The sequence below is a fragment of the Callithrix jacchus genome, chromosome 10 (genome assembly GCF_049354715.1).
Source record: "Callithrix jacchus isolate 240 chromosome 10, calJac240_pri, whole genome shotgun sequence".
Taxonomy (NCBI): Eukaryota; Metazoa; Chordata; class Mammalia; order Primates; family Cebidae; genus Callithrix; species Callithrix jacchus.
In genome coordinates this window covers 112,319,601-112,332,974 of record NC_133511.1, presented here as the reverse complement: position 1 = coordinate 112,332,974, position 13,374 = coordinate 112,319,601, and the positions used below count along the sequence as shown (strand labels likewise).

Sequence of the window (13,374 nt, the reverse complement as noted above, 5' to 3'; positions counted from 1 at the left end):
TAAAACAACAGGGGAAGATGAGCTATGCAAAGCAACGTGGAAAATCCAAGTTTTTTGGCTATCCCAGACATTAAGACAAAAGTAAATTTCTAGATTACCTGGCCCCTACGATCACTAAATAGTCAAGTAACCGAGGACAGAACTTCTTCTTTTGCACCATGGTTCCAATTCATCAGTCCATCTCAGAGAAGCATCTGGGCACGAAGCAAGGAGTCAGCATTCCCAGGAGGAATTCTGAAAACTGAAGTCTAACAGGAAAAAAGTACTGATAAGATCCACTGCTATGCCTAAGGGACTCATCCCTCTCAACTTCTTCCCCACCAGGGCAGAGGTTAGAAGGTCTTCTGCTTTCATACTAATGGTAGGAGAACTTGACATGTGCCTAGCCTTGTGTCTAGGCTTCTGAGCTCACAAGCAAATGTCAAGAAGTAGATAGGCCAGGCACAGTGGCTCATGCCTGTAATCCCAGCACTTTGGGAGGCCAAGGCAGTAGGATTACCTAAGGTCAGGAGTTCAAGACCAGCCTGTCCAACATGGCAAAACTCCATCTCTACCAAAAATACAAAAAAATTAGGCAGGTGTGGTGGCACATGCCTGTAATCTTAGCTACTTGTGAGGCTGAGGCACGAGAATCGCTTGAACCCAGGAGATAGAGGCTGCAATGAGCTGAGACTGCACCACTGCACTCCAGCCTGGGTGACAGGGTGAGACTCCATTATAAATTTTAAAAAAGTAGACAAATAATAGCTAACCTACCTATCCCTAGCAACAACTTCATTTTCAGCTTAACCCCTGGGGCTCTGTTTCTGAAAAAGACCCTAGGCCATCTAATCTGGACTCAGTCATTTAGCCATTATGACAACAAAAATTGAAGTCACTCTCAGGACCCCACAGGGTGGATCAGGATCAAACCAGACTCCTCAACCAGCACTCATCTGCACTTCTAGGTCTAGATGGAAAGCTAGTTATTCTGTTTGAACAAAATGCATTCAGCTTAATGTGAAACTACCATATAGACTGCCTAGTGAGATGTGCTCAGACAATAACAACAGCTGGCTATTCTACCTCACGTGATTGCAAATGAAAATGTCCATGCCCCAACTGCCTCATCTGAACCACTTTTCTCCCCTCTTCAGGCAAGAAAGGAGCCCAGAGGCTACTGCTACTAGCTCTGCCCTTGGTGCTGAATCATAGTCATTCTCCTCTATTCTAATCTCAGGCTCAGAATCAGTAATCCAATACATACAGATGAGTCCTTGTCCTACTATACATTACAGAGGCCATGAATTAGAGGCAGAACTAGAACTAGAACTAGAATTTCTGCAAGGGCAGGGAGAGGTGCTCAGAGAAATGTCTAAACTATGTTCTAAAATTAGGAAAGGCTTTCATGGTCTTAATTATAATTTATTTCCTGTTAAGTCTATACACTTCTCTAAATAAAACGTTTTACCCCACTGCAGGGCTATTTCTAGCATGGCTATTTCTTCTACAAGCAGAAGTTCATTTCTCATATTCCTAGTGTTCCAGGATTCTACCTCTGTGCTCTGCATGTGGCCTTACTAAGGCCCTGTTCATTGCACACAGAGAGACTCCCATCACAGTATACACACACACACACACACACACACACACCCTACTCCATCACCTGCTGCTGCAGGCACTCCCATATATACAGACATACACATTCCCTGGATGCTTAAGGCCCTACCCTGGTTCAGGTAATGAGTAGTTCTTTCTTCTCCCCTACCTAATGATAAACAGGACTTATTTGCCATACCTCTCAAATCCTCAAAATACTGCTTCCTCTTTTCCCTAGCTCCCAATAGAGGACCTGCAGGTAATAGGATTCAGTCTTATCTCCATAGCGACTCTGGCTCCCAGCTCTATTTATAGCAGAGCCACAGCCCCTCCCCTGCTTGGTGACCGCACAGTGCTAGCAGCTGCTACTCCAGAGTCGGCCAAGGCCCACAACAATTTATTCTCCTTGAACCTAGAGACACCTCTCCCATTGACGGTGCCTGCTAAGAATTAGGTTATCTTCTTCCTCAACTGTCAGTAGTTCCTACTTTGCCCTAATTCTGGCTTTTGATAGTGATATCTCTACACCACCAGGTTTCCGAGCACACCATATATTCATTTCTAGGCATCACCACTGCTTCAGGAACCCAAACAGTCCCTTAGTTCTCCCAACTGCAACAGAGTTGTGAGCAAACTGCAGGAGGTGGGGCACCATAACAGAGCTGCGCTCAGCTCCTCCTGAGCAGAGTGAAAGGGGGAGAAAAACAGAGAAATGAAATAGGCTATAAGTAAAAAGCATAATTTGTTCTAATAAAGAATTATGTAGTTAATCTGTCACAGGATTAAAAAAAAGAATTATGTAGAGATGACTAGAGTAAAAGCCAAAGTATCTTAAAGTAAAACAGAATTTACAGAAGACTACCTCCAGGCTAAACCTTGCAATCTGGGTTTACATTGAAAACCAGGAGCCCTCTCCAGGCAAAATCTCAAACATCAGGCCTGAAGCACCTCCTACTAAGAGAGCAGGTGTCAGGCCTCTCTAGCCTTGGTGAGATCTCAGCCCCTCTCCATTAAGAACTATCTGATGAAACTAATGTCTTTCACAGTCCTCATCACCTTCCAGAGCCACAAGGACCCTGAGATCTTACTATTCTAGTTACGGGTGGTAGGAAAGATTTTGAGCCAGAATTCATATCTGATCAGCAGCTACTGCGTTCAGATTCAGATTGCAAAGATAACCAAGATTTCTTCTCATTCTCTCCTCTCTCCCCTCCCCACAAAGACTAACACCTCTGACTCCTCTAACATCACCCACAACTCACACTGTGTCTTCACAACCAACGAGGCTCAGACTGCTTCTTGCCTCAACCATATTTACTAACGTATAGCCTCTAGCTCCTATCTTCATGCATTCCAAAAGCATCAAGCTCAAAATGCATACCTATCTGCTGAAGTCCGACATCACCCTCCGCTCCACCCAGAGGTAGATTTAGGATTCACCAACTTTTAGGTTATCTATGCCTTTTCAGCCAAAATGGCCATGCTAACCAACCCTTCCCTCGTTTTGGACAGGATCTCATAGTAAAACCACAGGAACCAGAGAACGATATGACATCTCTGCTGACGTGAGCAAAACAGCAGGCTCTCCTCCCCTCTTCTCCCTCCCCAGGCATTGACCTTGCAAGCTCATCAGCACAGACTGGTCCAGCGTGCGGGAGAACTGGAGCAAAGAGGCTGGCACTTGGCAGGGTTGGGGAAAAGGGGAGGGCAGGGAAAGGTGGAAGAAGGTAGATGATACACCAGGATAGGGAGGAGAGCGACTGCAAAAAGATGAAATGGTGTTTTCACTCCCCAGGAAGTCAATTTTGAAACAACAAATTTAAAAGGAAAAACAATTTTTTTTTTTTTTTTAGAATCGAACGTGGTTCTTCAAATTCTAGCCAAAAATAAGGCTCACGCGAGCACACGCACACGCGTACCCGACAAGTGCTGTGTGAGCTCGGGCCCCGGGGCTAGCCAGCTCTGCCCGCCCCCTCACCTGCTGGACAGTTCTCCCCCGCCCTCGCCCCAACCCGAACCCGAACCCAAACCCGAACCCGCGCCCGCACCCGCACCGCCCAGCAGGAACCGAGCACCGCAGCCCGAGCCCCTTCTGCGGCCCGGGCGCCCCCAGTCCCGGCCCCGCCCCCTCCTCTGCGGACCCGCGTCCCACGCCCTTTCACACTCCCCCAGAGCATCCTCAGAGACCCCCTTCCTTCAACAGCCGCGGTGTCCTCTCAGAGCCCATCTCCCGCGCCGAGTCCCCAGACGCTCGCCCAGGACCCCCACCGGCCCGGACTCTCCTACCTCCCGAGCTCCGAGGGACTGGCCAGGCCCGGCCCGATGTCCCCCGCGCGGCGCCGCTCCGAGCGGGCGCCAGTTCCGTGTCTGCACCTGGGGGCGCGCACCACACGCGCGGGGTGCGGGCGTGGGGGGAGCCGGGGCAGGACCGTACCATTCAGCCCGGGGGGTCGGGGCGGTGCGGAGCGGAGCGCAGCGCCGCGGGGCGGGACCGACCTCGGGAGACAGCGGCTGCGCACACACCTAGCCGGGCGCCCATGGGCGCGGGAGGGCGCGCCGGGCCGGCCCAGCACCGACGCGTGCCAAGGGGAGGACACACAGCAGTACCTTCTGTTTGGGTTGCTCAGGGAGACTTTCGTCTTACGGGGTCATAGCGCCCGTTTCGACAAATTGTGGATTCCTCTGAAAGTGACTTCGCAAGATAATCGACTCCTGAGACTTCCTGAGAACCTCCCCATCCTCCAGCTCCCCCCCTCACGCGTTTTGGCGGTGCCCGGCGCCCGGGCTGGGTAGCCGGCTGTCGCGCGGCGGAGCCTACCAATCCTGGGCGACGGGGGCGCAGCGGGGCGCGCGGCCGCGGTTACCTCCACCGCGCGCGCGCAAGGAGGGGGCGTGGCAGCGCCGCGGCGCCCCCTGGGAGATGGAGTCTAGTTCCTTCCCGAGGCCAGCCAGCCGCAGGACAGCCTCCTCGCGGCCGCACGGCTCTTCTCCTCATGATACGGGGTCTGGGGGCCGAAACTGGGCACTGTGTCTTTCAGGTTGTGTCTTTTTCATATGCCAAAGGAAAAACTAAGGCATGCTACACACTCACGTGAGGTGCACCCCGAGGTCTTAGCTCTGAAATACAACACTTCCTACTTTCCCGCAGAAACGCAACCGGATCCCACCTGGATCCCAACAGGGGAAGGGCGTGCCTAAGCCTCTGCATCCCATTTACCCATTTGGCGCAGTGGGGGTTAGTAAGAAGAGGCCCTCTCTCACGGCCAGGGCTGTCACTTAGGAGTCTCCTTCCTCTGGCTTGGAGGTGGTTCCTAAAGATCATAGGCTTCCTCCTCTACTACCGTGTCCCCACCCCCAATCCAGAAATTGGCTTCTCTCATTTTGTATTCATTTTGATCTTCCTGTTCAAACAGTACCAGGCCTATCAGTGAGGCGGCCCTGAGGCATTTATGGCCATATCACAGAGTGACGGTGGAGAATTTTTCTTGGGGCCTTGTGGGGAAAACAGGAAGTGGTGGAGGCAGGATGGGCAGGGCCCTGGAGAACCTTGTGCAAAGTGGCCCCCAGGCCCATCCGTTTGTGGGGTCAATGTGGTCTTCAGACACAGCAAAGCGTTAGTGGGCACCTCAGTACTCAGCAGCCACAAAACTCCAAACCCTCTGACTCTTTTTTAATCTCCTTGCCCAGCTCCCAGGAATGTTTGCCCTTCTCAGTCGGTTTCATTTCTAGGAGACAGCCACTGAGCCTCAGCCATCCGGCCCAGAAAACAGAAGACTATGGGGAAAGAACAGTCATTCGTGCACATCCCAGATCTCAGAGAGCAGCGGTGGGAGCTTCTTGTCCTGCAGGCGCAGTGCAAACACTTGCTCTGAGTGGACGCTGCTCAGGGTCCGGAGGCTCACCAGTTTCATCAGCATCCGTGGGAACATCAGTCGGTCCTGGGGAAAGAAGACAGATTCAAGCACAGCTTTTGCCTGTCCCCAGGGAAGTGAGGCAAAGGTGGGGGAATCGTGGGAGAGGTGAATTGTCTGCACATCATGTGGTCAGAGTAGTTCTTGAAGGGAAAGCGGGTATGCCAGGGAACGGGCTTGTACGTGGAAAGGAGGAAAAAGGGCACCAAAGGGAGACTCACATGGGGATGGTGGATGGAGACGTATGCATGCAGGGCTTCCACATATGTGTGCTGCAGCCTCTCTACCTGGAGCTGGTCCTGTACGTTGGGCCGGTCTATGGGTCACCAAGAGAGTTGAGGAGCAGGTCTGGCCAGGGTCCAGATCCATACCCCAAATTGCAACCAAAAAATAGAGATGTGCTCCAGCCAACCTCTCCCATCCCAAAATAACACAGCAAATGCCTCCACCCTCCCAACCCACCCTTGATTCCTGTGGTCCTGCAGCCCTCCTTGGTGCAAGTCTCTTGCAGTTTCCCATTGCCCCTCCTCCACACCTGCAGAGAAGATGCTGATGGCAATGAGCAAAGCAAACTCGGCATCATTGAGTTGCAGCTCATTCATGGCCCTGGAGAACTCGAAGATGGGGTTGATGAATTCCACTTGCAGCCCTGGGGAGGAAGAAGGGAGGCTGATGCCTGTGACAGGAGCAGCAGAAACTTCCTTCTCTCCTCTAAGGCCTTGCCTTAGGGAACTACTAGGAACTCAGTAAGAAGTCTACAGAGGGCCAGGCATGGTGGCTCAAGCCTGTAATCCCAGCACTTTGGGAAACCAAGGTGGGTGGATCACCTGAGGTTAGGAGTTCCAGACCAACCTGGCCAACATGGCAAAACCTCATATCTACTAAAAATACAAAAACTAGCCAGGCGTGGTCACAGGTGCCTGTAATCTCAGCTACTCGGGAGGCTGAGGCAGGAGAATCACTTGAACCTGGGAGGCGGAGGTTGCAGTGAGCCAAGATCACTCCACTGCACTCCAGCCTGGGTGACAGACCAAGATTCCGTATTAAAAAAAAAAAAAGGCCCGGAACGGTGGCTCATGGCTATAATCCCAGCACAAGGTGGTCGGATTACCTGAGCTCAGTAGTTTGAGACCAGCCTGGGCAACACAGTGAAACCCCGTCTCTACTAAAAATACAAAAATTAGCTGGGCACCTGTGGTCCCAGCTACTTGCGAGGCTGAGGCAGGAGAATTGTTTGAATCTGGGAGGTGGAGGTTGCAGTGAGCTGAGATTGTGCTACTGCACTCCAGCCTGGGTGACAGAGCAAGACTCCAGCTCCAAAATGGAAAAAAAAAAAAGATTCCGTTTTCAGCAGGGCACAGTGACTCACACCTGTAGTCCTAGCTACTCAAAGCTGAGTCAGGAGGATCACTTGAGCCCGGAAGGTCAAGGCTGCATCGAGCCGTGATCACCACTGTATTCAGCCTGGGCGACAGAGTAAAACCTTGCTTCAAAGAACAAAAAAACAAAACAAAACTATTTTTAACTGGCATTACTTATTTGAATACCAGAGACACATTTCATATATCACATCCTAGAGGGAATACTGCAGCGTGGGTGAGACTCTGGTGCCAGACTGTGTGGGGTTGAGTCGTGGCTCTGCCACTTACGAAGAAGTTATTTAACCTCTCTGGGCTTTGGTTTTCCCATCTGTAAAATGGGAATAATAATAGTACCTATTGGGGTCCAAAATGGCTCCCACCGGAGGTCGTGGTGTTTGCGAAGGCGAGATCATGAGTTCAAGGCTAACCTGAGCAACCTTATAAGCTCAAACTGATTGGCAAAAAAAAAAAATAATAATAATAGTACCTATCATAAATATGTGGCATATATGGTAACCACTACATAAGTGTTTGTAAAACTAATAATAATTCATGTTTTTTGAGACAGAGTCTCGCTCTGTCACTAGGCTGGAGTGCACTGGTGCGATATCGGCTCACTGCAACTTCTGCCTCCCAGGTTCAAGTGATTCTCCTTCCTCAGCCTCCCGAGTAGCTGGAATTACAAGCATGTGCCATCACACCCAGATAATTTTTGTATTTTTAATAGAGACCAGGTATCACCATGTTGGCCAGGATGGTCTCAATCTCTTGACCTCGTGATCTACCCTCCTTGACCTCCCAAAGTGCTGGGATTACAGCTGTGAGCCACCGTGCCCAGCCAATAATGATTCTTTAATGGAAATAGTCTTCCTGCTGAGAAGACTAAAATGCAACAAACCGTGATCTAAAGTGATGACACCTAGAGAATACTTTCTCATACACATTGTCAGATTCTCTGCACCCTACACTGTTCCCCAGGCTTTGTCAGATTTCCTTTAGCCACCGTCTGCTACATTTTTCCATTCAAGACTTCTTGGTTAGTCATTTCCTGTACTTTCACCCTGATGCTTATCAAGTGTATGTTAGTCCATTTAATGGGCAGGCCCCATTTTCTTTTGTTTTTTATTTTTTTTTTGAGACAGAGTTTTGCTCTGCCACCCAGGCTGGAGTGCAGTGGCTCGATCTCTGCTCACTGCAACCTCGGCCTCCTGGGTTCAAGCGATTCTCCTGCCTCAGCCTCCCACGTAGCTGAGACCACAAGCGTGTGCCACCACACCCAGCTAATTTTTCTATTTTTAGAAGAGAAAGGGTTTTACAAAGTTGGCCAGTCTGGTCTTTAACTGCTGACCTCAAATGATCTGCCCACCTCAGCCTCCCAAAGTGCTGGGATTACAGGTGTGAGCTATTGCACCGCACCTGGCAGCAAGCCCCATATTCTTTTTTTTTAAGACAGAGTCTCAGGCTGGAGTCTTGGCTCAGGCTGGAGTCTTGGCTCACTGCAACCTTCACCTCCCAGGTTCAAGGGATTCTCCTGCCTCAGCTTCCCAAGTAGCTGGAATTGCAGGCATGTGCCACCACACTCGGCTAATATTTGTATTTTAGTAGAGATGGGATTTCACCATGTTGGCCAGGCTGGTCTTGAACTCCTGACCTCATGTTCTGCCCATCTCAGTCTCCCAAAGTGCTGGGATTACAGGCATGAGTCACCGCGTCTGGCTTGCAAGCCCCATTTTTTAAAGCATTTATTGGTGAGGATTTGAGCCCCAAAGTGTGGCAAAATGCCCCGTTTATACAGAAATAAAGAAAATATTCTATAATTGGCTAATGCATCTGTAAGGGTCTGCTGATGCTCGTAGAATGGACACCTCAAATGTGCTCAGCCCATGTCACCAGTCATCTACCGTATGCAGTAATAGTAGTGGATAGAGAGGGGAGGAGGCCTGACAAACACAGCTCCTGTTCCCTTCTCCCGAAAACCTCACTTGTGAAATGAAAAATGAAAGGCAAACATGACATCAAAACTGCTTATACCAATAAATCTATAAATAGGTACAGATTCCGATAGCACAAGTCTACGAGTACCAAAGGAAAACAGAGATATTAGAATGGGCAGAATTCCAAAAGGAGGATATTCTGAAGGAGAGGACAGCCACAGTTAAGAAGATCTAAGATAGGGCCAGGTACAGTGGCTCATGCCTGTAATCCCAGCACTTTGGGAGGCCGAGGCAGGTGGATCACGAGGTCAGGAGATTGAGACCATCCTGGCCAACATGGTGAAACCCCTTCTCTACTAAAAATACAAAAATTAGCTGGGCGTGGTAGCAAGTGCCTATAATCCCAGCTACTCGGAAGGCTGAAGACAGAATTGCTTGAACTAGAGAGGCAGAGGTTGTGGTGAGCCGAGATCGCACCACTGCACTCCAGCCTGGCAACTAAGCGAAATTCTGTCCCCCCCCCACAAAAAAAAGCTGGGCTTTAAACCTGGATAGAGTCATTAAATTACCCCATTAGCTGCCAATACATGCAGGCAGCACGCTGGGCAGTACAGAAGGCAAGAGGTGCCAACATAGCCCTGTCAAGCCCTGGCCCTGTCGTGCCCTACAGCGAAGGGAGCTCACTGGGTGGGCCTGTGCTGGGAGAGGGAGATATAAGAAGCACATGAGCTGGCCTGAGTCATCAGAAACCAGGGAAGGCTTGATGACTGGCCCCGCCACAGACATACCAGTCCTAAGAATGGAGTCATGGCATCAGCCATATTTTATAGCCCCACTTATCCAGTTGTTAAGCTACTTGGTTTCCTGCTGAAGCTCAATTCCAGTCCCTCCAAAACTCCCTCAGCCTCCCATCCTTTCCCAGGCCAGTTCTGATCACACAAACATTGCCAATAGTTGAATATGAAGAAACCCCTTCTGTGTAGCTCCCAAGCGAGCATCAGCTAGAGAGTCACAGTGTGAACTAATTCTTGGAGAAAATACTTCAGACAAAGGGTGGGGATGGAAGCCTTTGCTCTTATCCTCCATCCCCTCTCGGCATGTTTGCCACGCCATGGTTCCAGTTCGTCAGAAAGTGCAATTGAAAAAGAATGGGGGAGACCCAGTGTGGTGGCTCATGCCTGTATTCCCAGCACTTTGGGAGGTTGAGGCAGGTAGATTGCTTGAGCTCAGGAGTTCGAGACCATTTCAAGACCAGCCTGGGCAACATGGCAAAACCCATTCTCTACAAAAAAATATAAAAATCAGGCCGGGCAGGGTGGCTCATGCCTGTAATCCTAGCACTTTGGGAGGCCAAGGTGGGCGGACCACTTGAGGTCAGGAGTTCGAAATATATAAATTAGCCAGGCGTTGTGGTGCTGGATCCAGGAGGTTGAGGCTGCAGTGAGCCATGTTCATGCCACTGCACTCCAGCCTGGGTAACAGAGCAAGACCTTGTCTTAAAAAAAAAAAAGAATAGGGGAAATCAGCCCCCATGATCCCCAAAGAGCACATGTGAGGAAGATGTGTTCATTTTCTGACTACTAAAAGGTTCAGTGCAGTGAGTTTCAAACTTTTTTTTCAAGCTATAAAATCTGCACGCAAAGTATTATGTAGCAGTGCAATATATAACGCAGATTTAAATGGAGCTTCTTGTTTGGCTAAAGTAAGAATGGAGGACATTCCCGTGCCTCCCTGTTTCTCCTCCAAGGTGCCGTTTCCATACATCCCTCAGGTTCCTTGGAACACAGTTTGAAAACTACTGACCTGAAGCCACAGAAGACAGGGGTCTATCTGGAGCAAATGAGAGAAGCCTATCAGCATTCCAATTTTCCATCTTCAAAAAACAAGGGGAGCCTTTCCTTACCAGCCACCCAAAGGTTGGACCTGTGGCTCTGTCGTCACTATGAGCCTATGACATAAAGTACCAGTCCTGACCAGGCTCAGTGGGATTACATGCCTGTAATCCCAGCACTTTGGGAGGCTGAGGCGGGTGGATCACTTAAGGTCAGGAATTCAAGACCAGCTTGGCCAACATGGTGAAACCCTGTCTCTACTAAAAATATAAAAATTAGTCGAGTGTGGTGGTACACACCTGTAATCCCAGCTACTCGGGAGGCTGAGGCAGGAGAATTGCTTGAACCCAGGAGGTGGAGGTTGCAGTGAGCTGAGATCATACCACTGCACTCTAGTCTGGGTGACAGAGCGAGACTGTGGCAAAAACAACAACAGCGATAACAAGGTGTGGTGGGTGGCTCATGCCTGTAATCCCAGCACTCTGGGAGTCAGGAGGATCAAATGAGGCCAGGAGTTTGGGACCAGCCTGGGCAACACAGTGAGACACCATCTCATATTTTACAAATAAAAAAGAAGCACCCGTCCATCCAAGCCCAATCCCTGTGTGATCTCAGATCTCACCTGCCTTAGCAAAGTCTTCCCGGTTATAACTGAAATCCTTGAGGAAGGTGATACTCTCACTCCCAGGGTTGTACCTCCGAGATGTCTCCAGAAGCATCACCTGCACACAAGCAGCAGACCTCAAACGGGGACGAGGAGGGCTAGTCTTGGAGCATGGCCCCTTCCAGGGAGGCCGATTCCCCTCATCCCTGCTTCCCGGTGGATCTGGCTCTCCCAGCTCGACGTCTAGAGGCCCTCCCACAGATAATCCCACTCTGCTTCTCCCTTCATCCCTCGCCCTTCTCCAGCCACCTCGATCGCAGAGGTCTTTAGCAGGGCAATCTGGTCCTCCCGGCTGAGCTGCAGGAAGCCAGGAAGCTGTTTAGCAAAGTCAACTATCTCCTGCACAGAGACGATGGCCAGCTCAGTGAAGTGGGCAAAGCGCTGCTGACGGGCCTCCCAGCTGTGGGGGTCTGGTGCCATGGGCCAAGGCTACCCAGGAGGAAAAAGGCAAAGCGCTTTGAGTTGAACATCAAGAAGCCCACTGGTGATCTGGGCGCAGCCACCTCTCCCCAGGTGTGTCAAGTACCGTGACTCGAAGCTGGTCAGAAAAGGAGCGCCGGTTACACTGTTGCTGGGCAGTGACCAGCTTCTCAATCATGCCCAGTTGCTCTGGGCTGAGCTGGGGCAGGATCTGGGGAGGCGAGGAAGCCCTGAGGGGCAGGGATGTGGCATGAGCCTGTTCCTCCTCTTGCCGCTTCAGTTTCTTCAGGCGGATCTGTTCTTCTGACAGGACACCTAAGGACAGGGCCAGATGTGAGGAGGGGTGCAGATAGGGAGACAGGAAGCAAGGAGCAAGCAAAAGGGACAGTTTGGGGCTCCAGAAAAGGAGACAGCACTGGGTAAAGGGAAGAAGATATTTTTTTTTTAAATGAAGTCTCACATTCACTCAGGCTGGAGTACAGTGGCATGATCTCAGCTCACTGCAACCTCCACCTCCCAGGTTCAAGTGATTCTCCTGCCTCAGCCTTCTGAGTAACTAGGATTACAGGCACATGCCACCACACCTGGATAATTTTTGTATTTTTAGTAGAGGTGACAGGATTTCACCACGTTGGCCAGGCTAGTCTCAAACTCCTGACCTCAGGTGATCCACCTGCCTTGGCCTCCCAAAGTGCTGGGATTACAGGTGTGAGCCACTGCGCCCGATCTAGAAAGATATTTTAATCCATACTTAGGGACCCGTTAGCTCTGGCAAGTTCAGGCACCTGTCTGTGGTCACACCTTGGCTCCCTCTTTCCCCTCAGCCTCTTCCCCACTCCAGCCCCAGAAACTTACACTCCTCCCGCATGCCAGCCTGGCGGCACTTGCGAAGCCGACACTCCTGGCACTTGCGACGCATATAGGTGTCCATGGGGCAGTGGCCGCCGCTGTGGCAGACATAGCGCGCTCCCTTGATGACACTGCGGCGGAAGAATCCCTTGCAGCCCTCACAGCTCAGAACGTTGTAGTGGAAACCGGAGGCCTTGTCCCCACACACGCTGCATAGCTCGTTCCCCAGCATTTTGGGGGCTGGCCCCTTTTTCCGCTTTTGTGGACGGAGCTCTGGAGACAGGAAAGTGCCTCAGTGCTCTCCCCAGAGGAAAGAGCTTCATGTTCTCCCTGACTCAGCCACTGCCCTGGGCACTCGTGTACCTCCATTCCCTTCAACTCCAGTCTCTTTTATGAGAACAGTGGCCCTCATTTGCCAAGTGTCATTATGTTCTAGGTACTGTATGACCCTTTTATATACACTGATCCTTATGAAAACCATACATTTATTTTATTTTATTTTGAGGCTGAGTCACTCTCTCGCCCAGGCTGGAATGCAGTGGTGTGATCTCGGCTCACTGCAACCTCCACCTCCCAGGTTCTCCTGCTTTAGCCTCTTGAGTAGCTGGGACTACAGGCACGTACTACCACGCCTGGCTAATTTTTTGTATTTTTAGTAGAGATGGGGTTTCACCATGTTAGCCAGATGGTCTTGAGCTCCTGACCTCGTGATACGCCCGCCTCAGCCTCCCAAAGTGCTTGGATTACAGGTGTGAGCCACCACGCCTGGCCCATAATTTTTATTCACATTTTATAAACAAGGAAATTGAGGCTCAGAAAGGCCTA

At 50.6% G+C, this 13,374-nt stretch overlaps 2 protein-coding genes across 64 annotated transcripts in view; both read right to left on the bottom strand.

Annotated features, from left to right (window-relative positions):
* Positions 1 to 3,963, bottom strand: part of MADD (MAP kinase activating death domain) — a 55,848-nt gene extending 51,885 nt beyond the window's left edge. For all 50 annotated transcript variants that reach the window (XM_009008060.5, XM_009008078.5, XM_054240841.2 and 47 more), the window contains exons 1-2: positions 3,865 to 3,963; positions 99 to 248 (exon numbers count right to left, since the gene is read on the bottom strand). In XM_009008060.5, coding sequence (XP_009006308.2) covers positions 99 to 160 — 62 coding nt within the window. In that variant the 5' untranslated portion in view covers positions 161 to 248; positions 3,865 to 3,963. The remainder of the gene's footprint in view (positions 1 to 98; positions 249 to 3,864) is intronic.
* Positions 3,964 to 5,233: 1,270 nt separating this feature from the next.
* NR1H3 (nuclear receptor subfamily 1 group H member 3) overlaps positions 5,234 to 13,374 on the bottom strand; it is an 18,808-nt gene continuing 10,667 nt past the window's right edge. For 11 of the 14 annotated variants that reach the window (XM_035262606.3, XM_035262604.3, XM_035262605.3 and 8 more), the window contains 7 exons: positions 12,556 to 12,822; positions 11,807 to 12,015; positions 11,530 to 11,709; positions 11,239 to 11,338; positions 6,025 to 6,138; positions 5,711 to 5,805; positions 5,234 to 5,516 (listed from right to left, as the gene is read on the bottom strand). In XM_035262606.3, coding sequence (XP_035118497.2) covers positions 5,370 to 5,516; positions 5,711 to 5,805; positions 6,025 to 6,138; positions 11,239 to 11,338; positions 11,530 to 11,709; positions 11,807 to 12,015; positions 12,556 to 12,822 — 1,112 coding nt within the window. In that variant the 3' untranslated portion in view covers positions 5,234 to 5,369. Of the gene's footprint in view, positions 5,517 to 5,710; positions 5,806 to 5,951; positions 6,139 to 11,238; positions 11,339 to 11,529; positions 11,710 to 11,806; positions 12,016 to 12,555; positions 12,823 to 13,374 lie in introns of all 14 variants that reach the window. The other 3 variants (XM_009008046.5, XM_078340984.1, XM_035262602.3) reach the window with 2 other exon arrangements.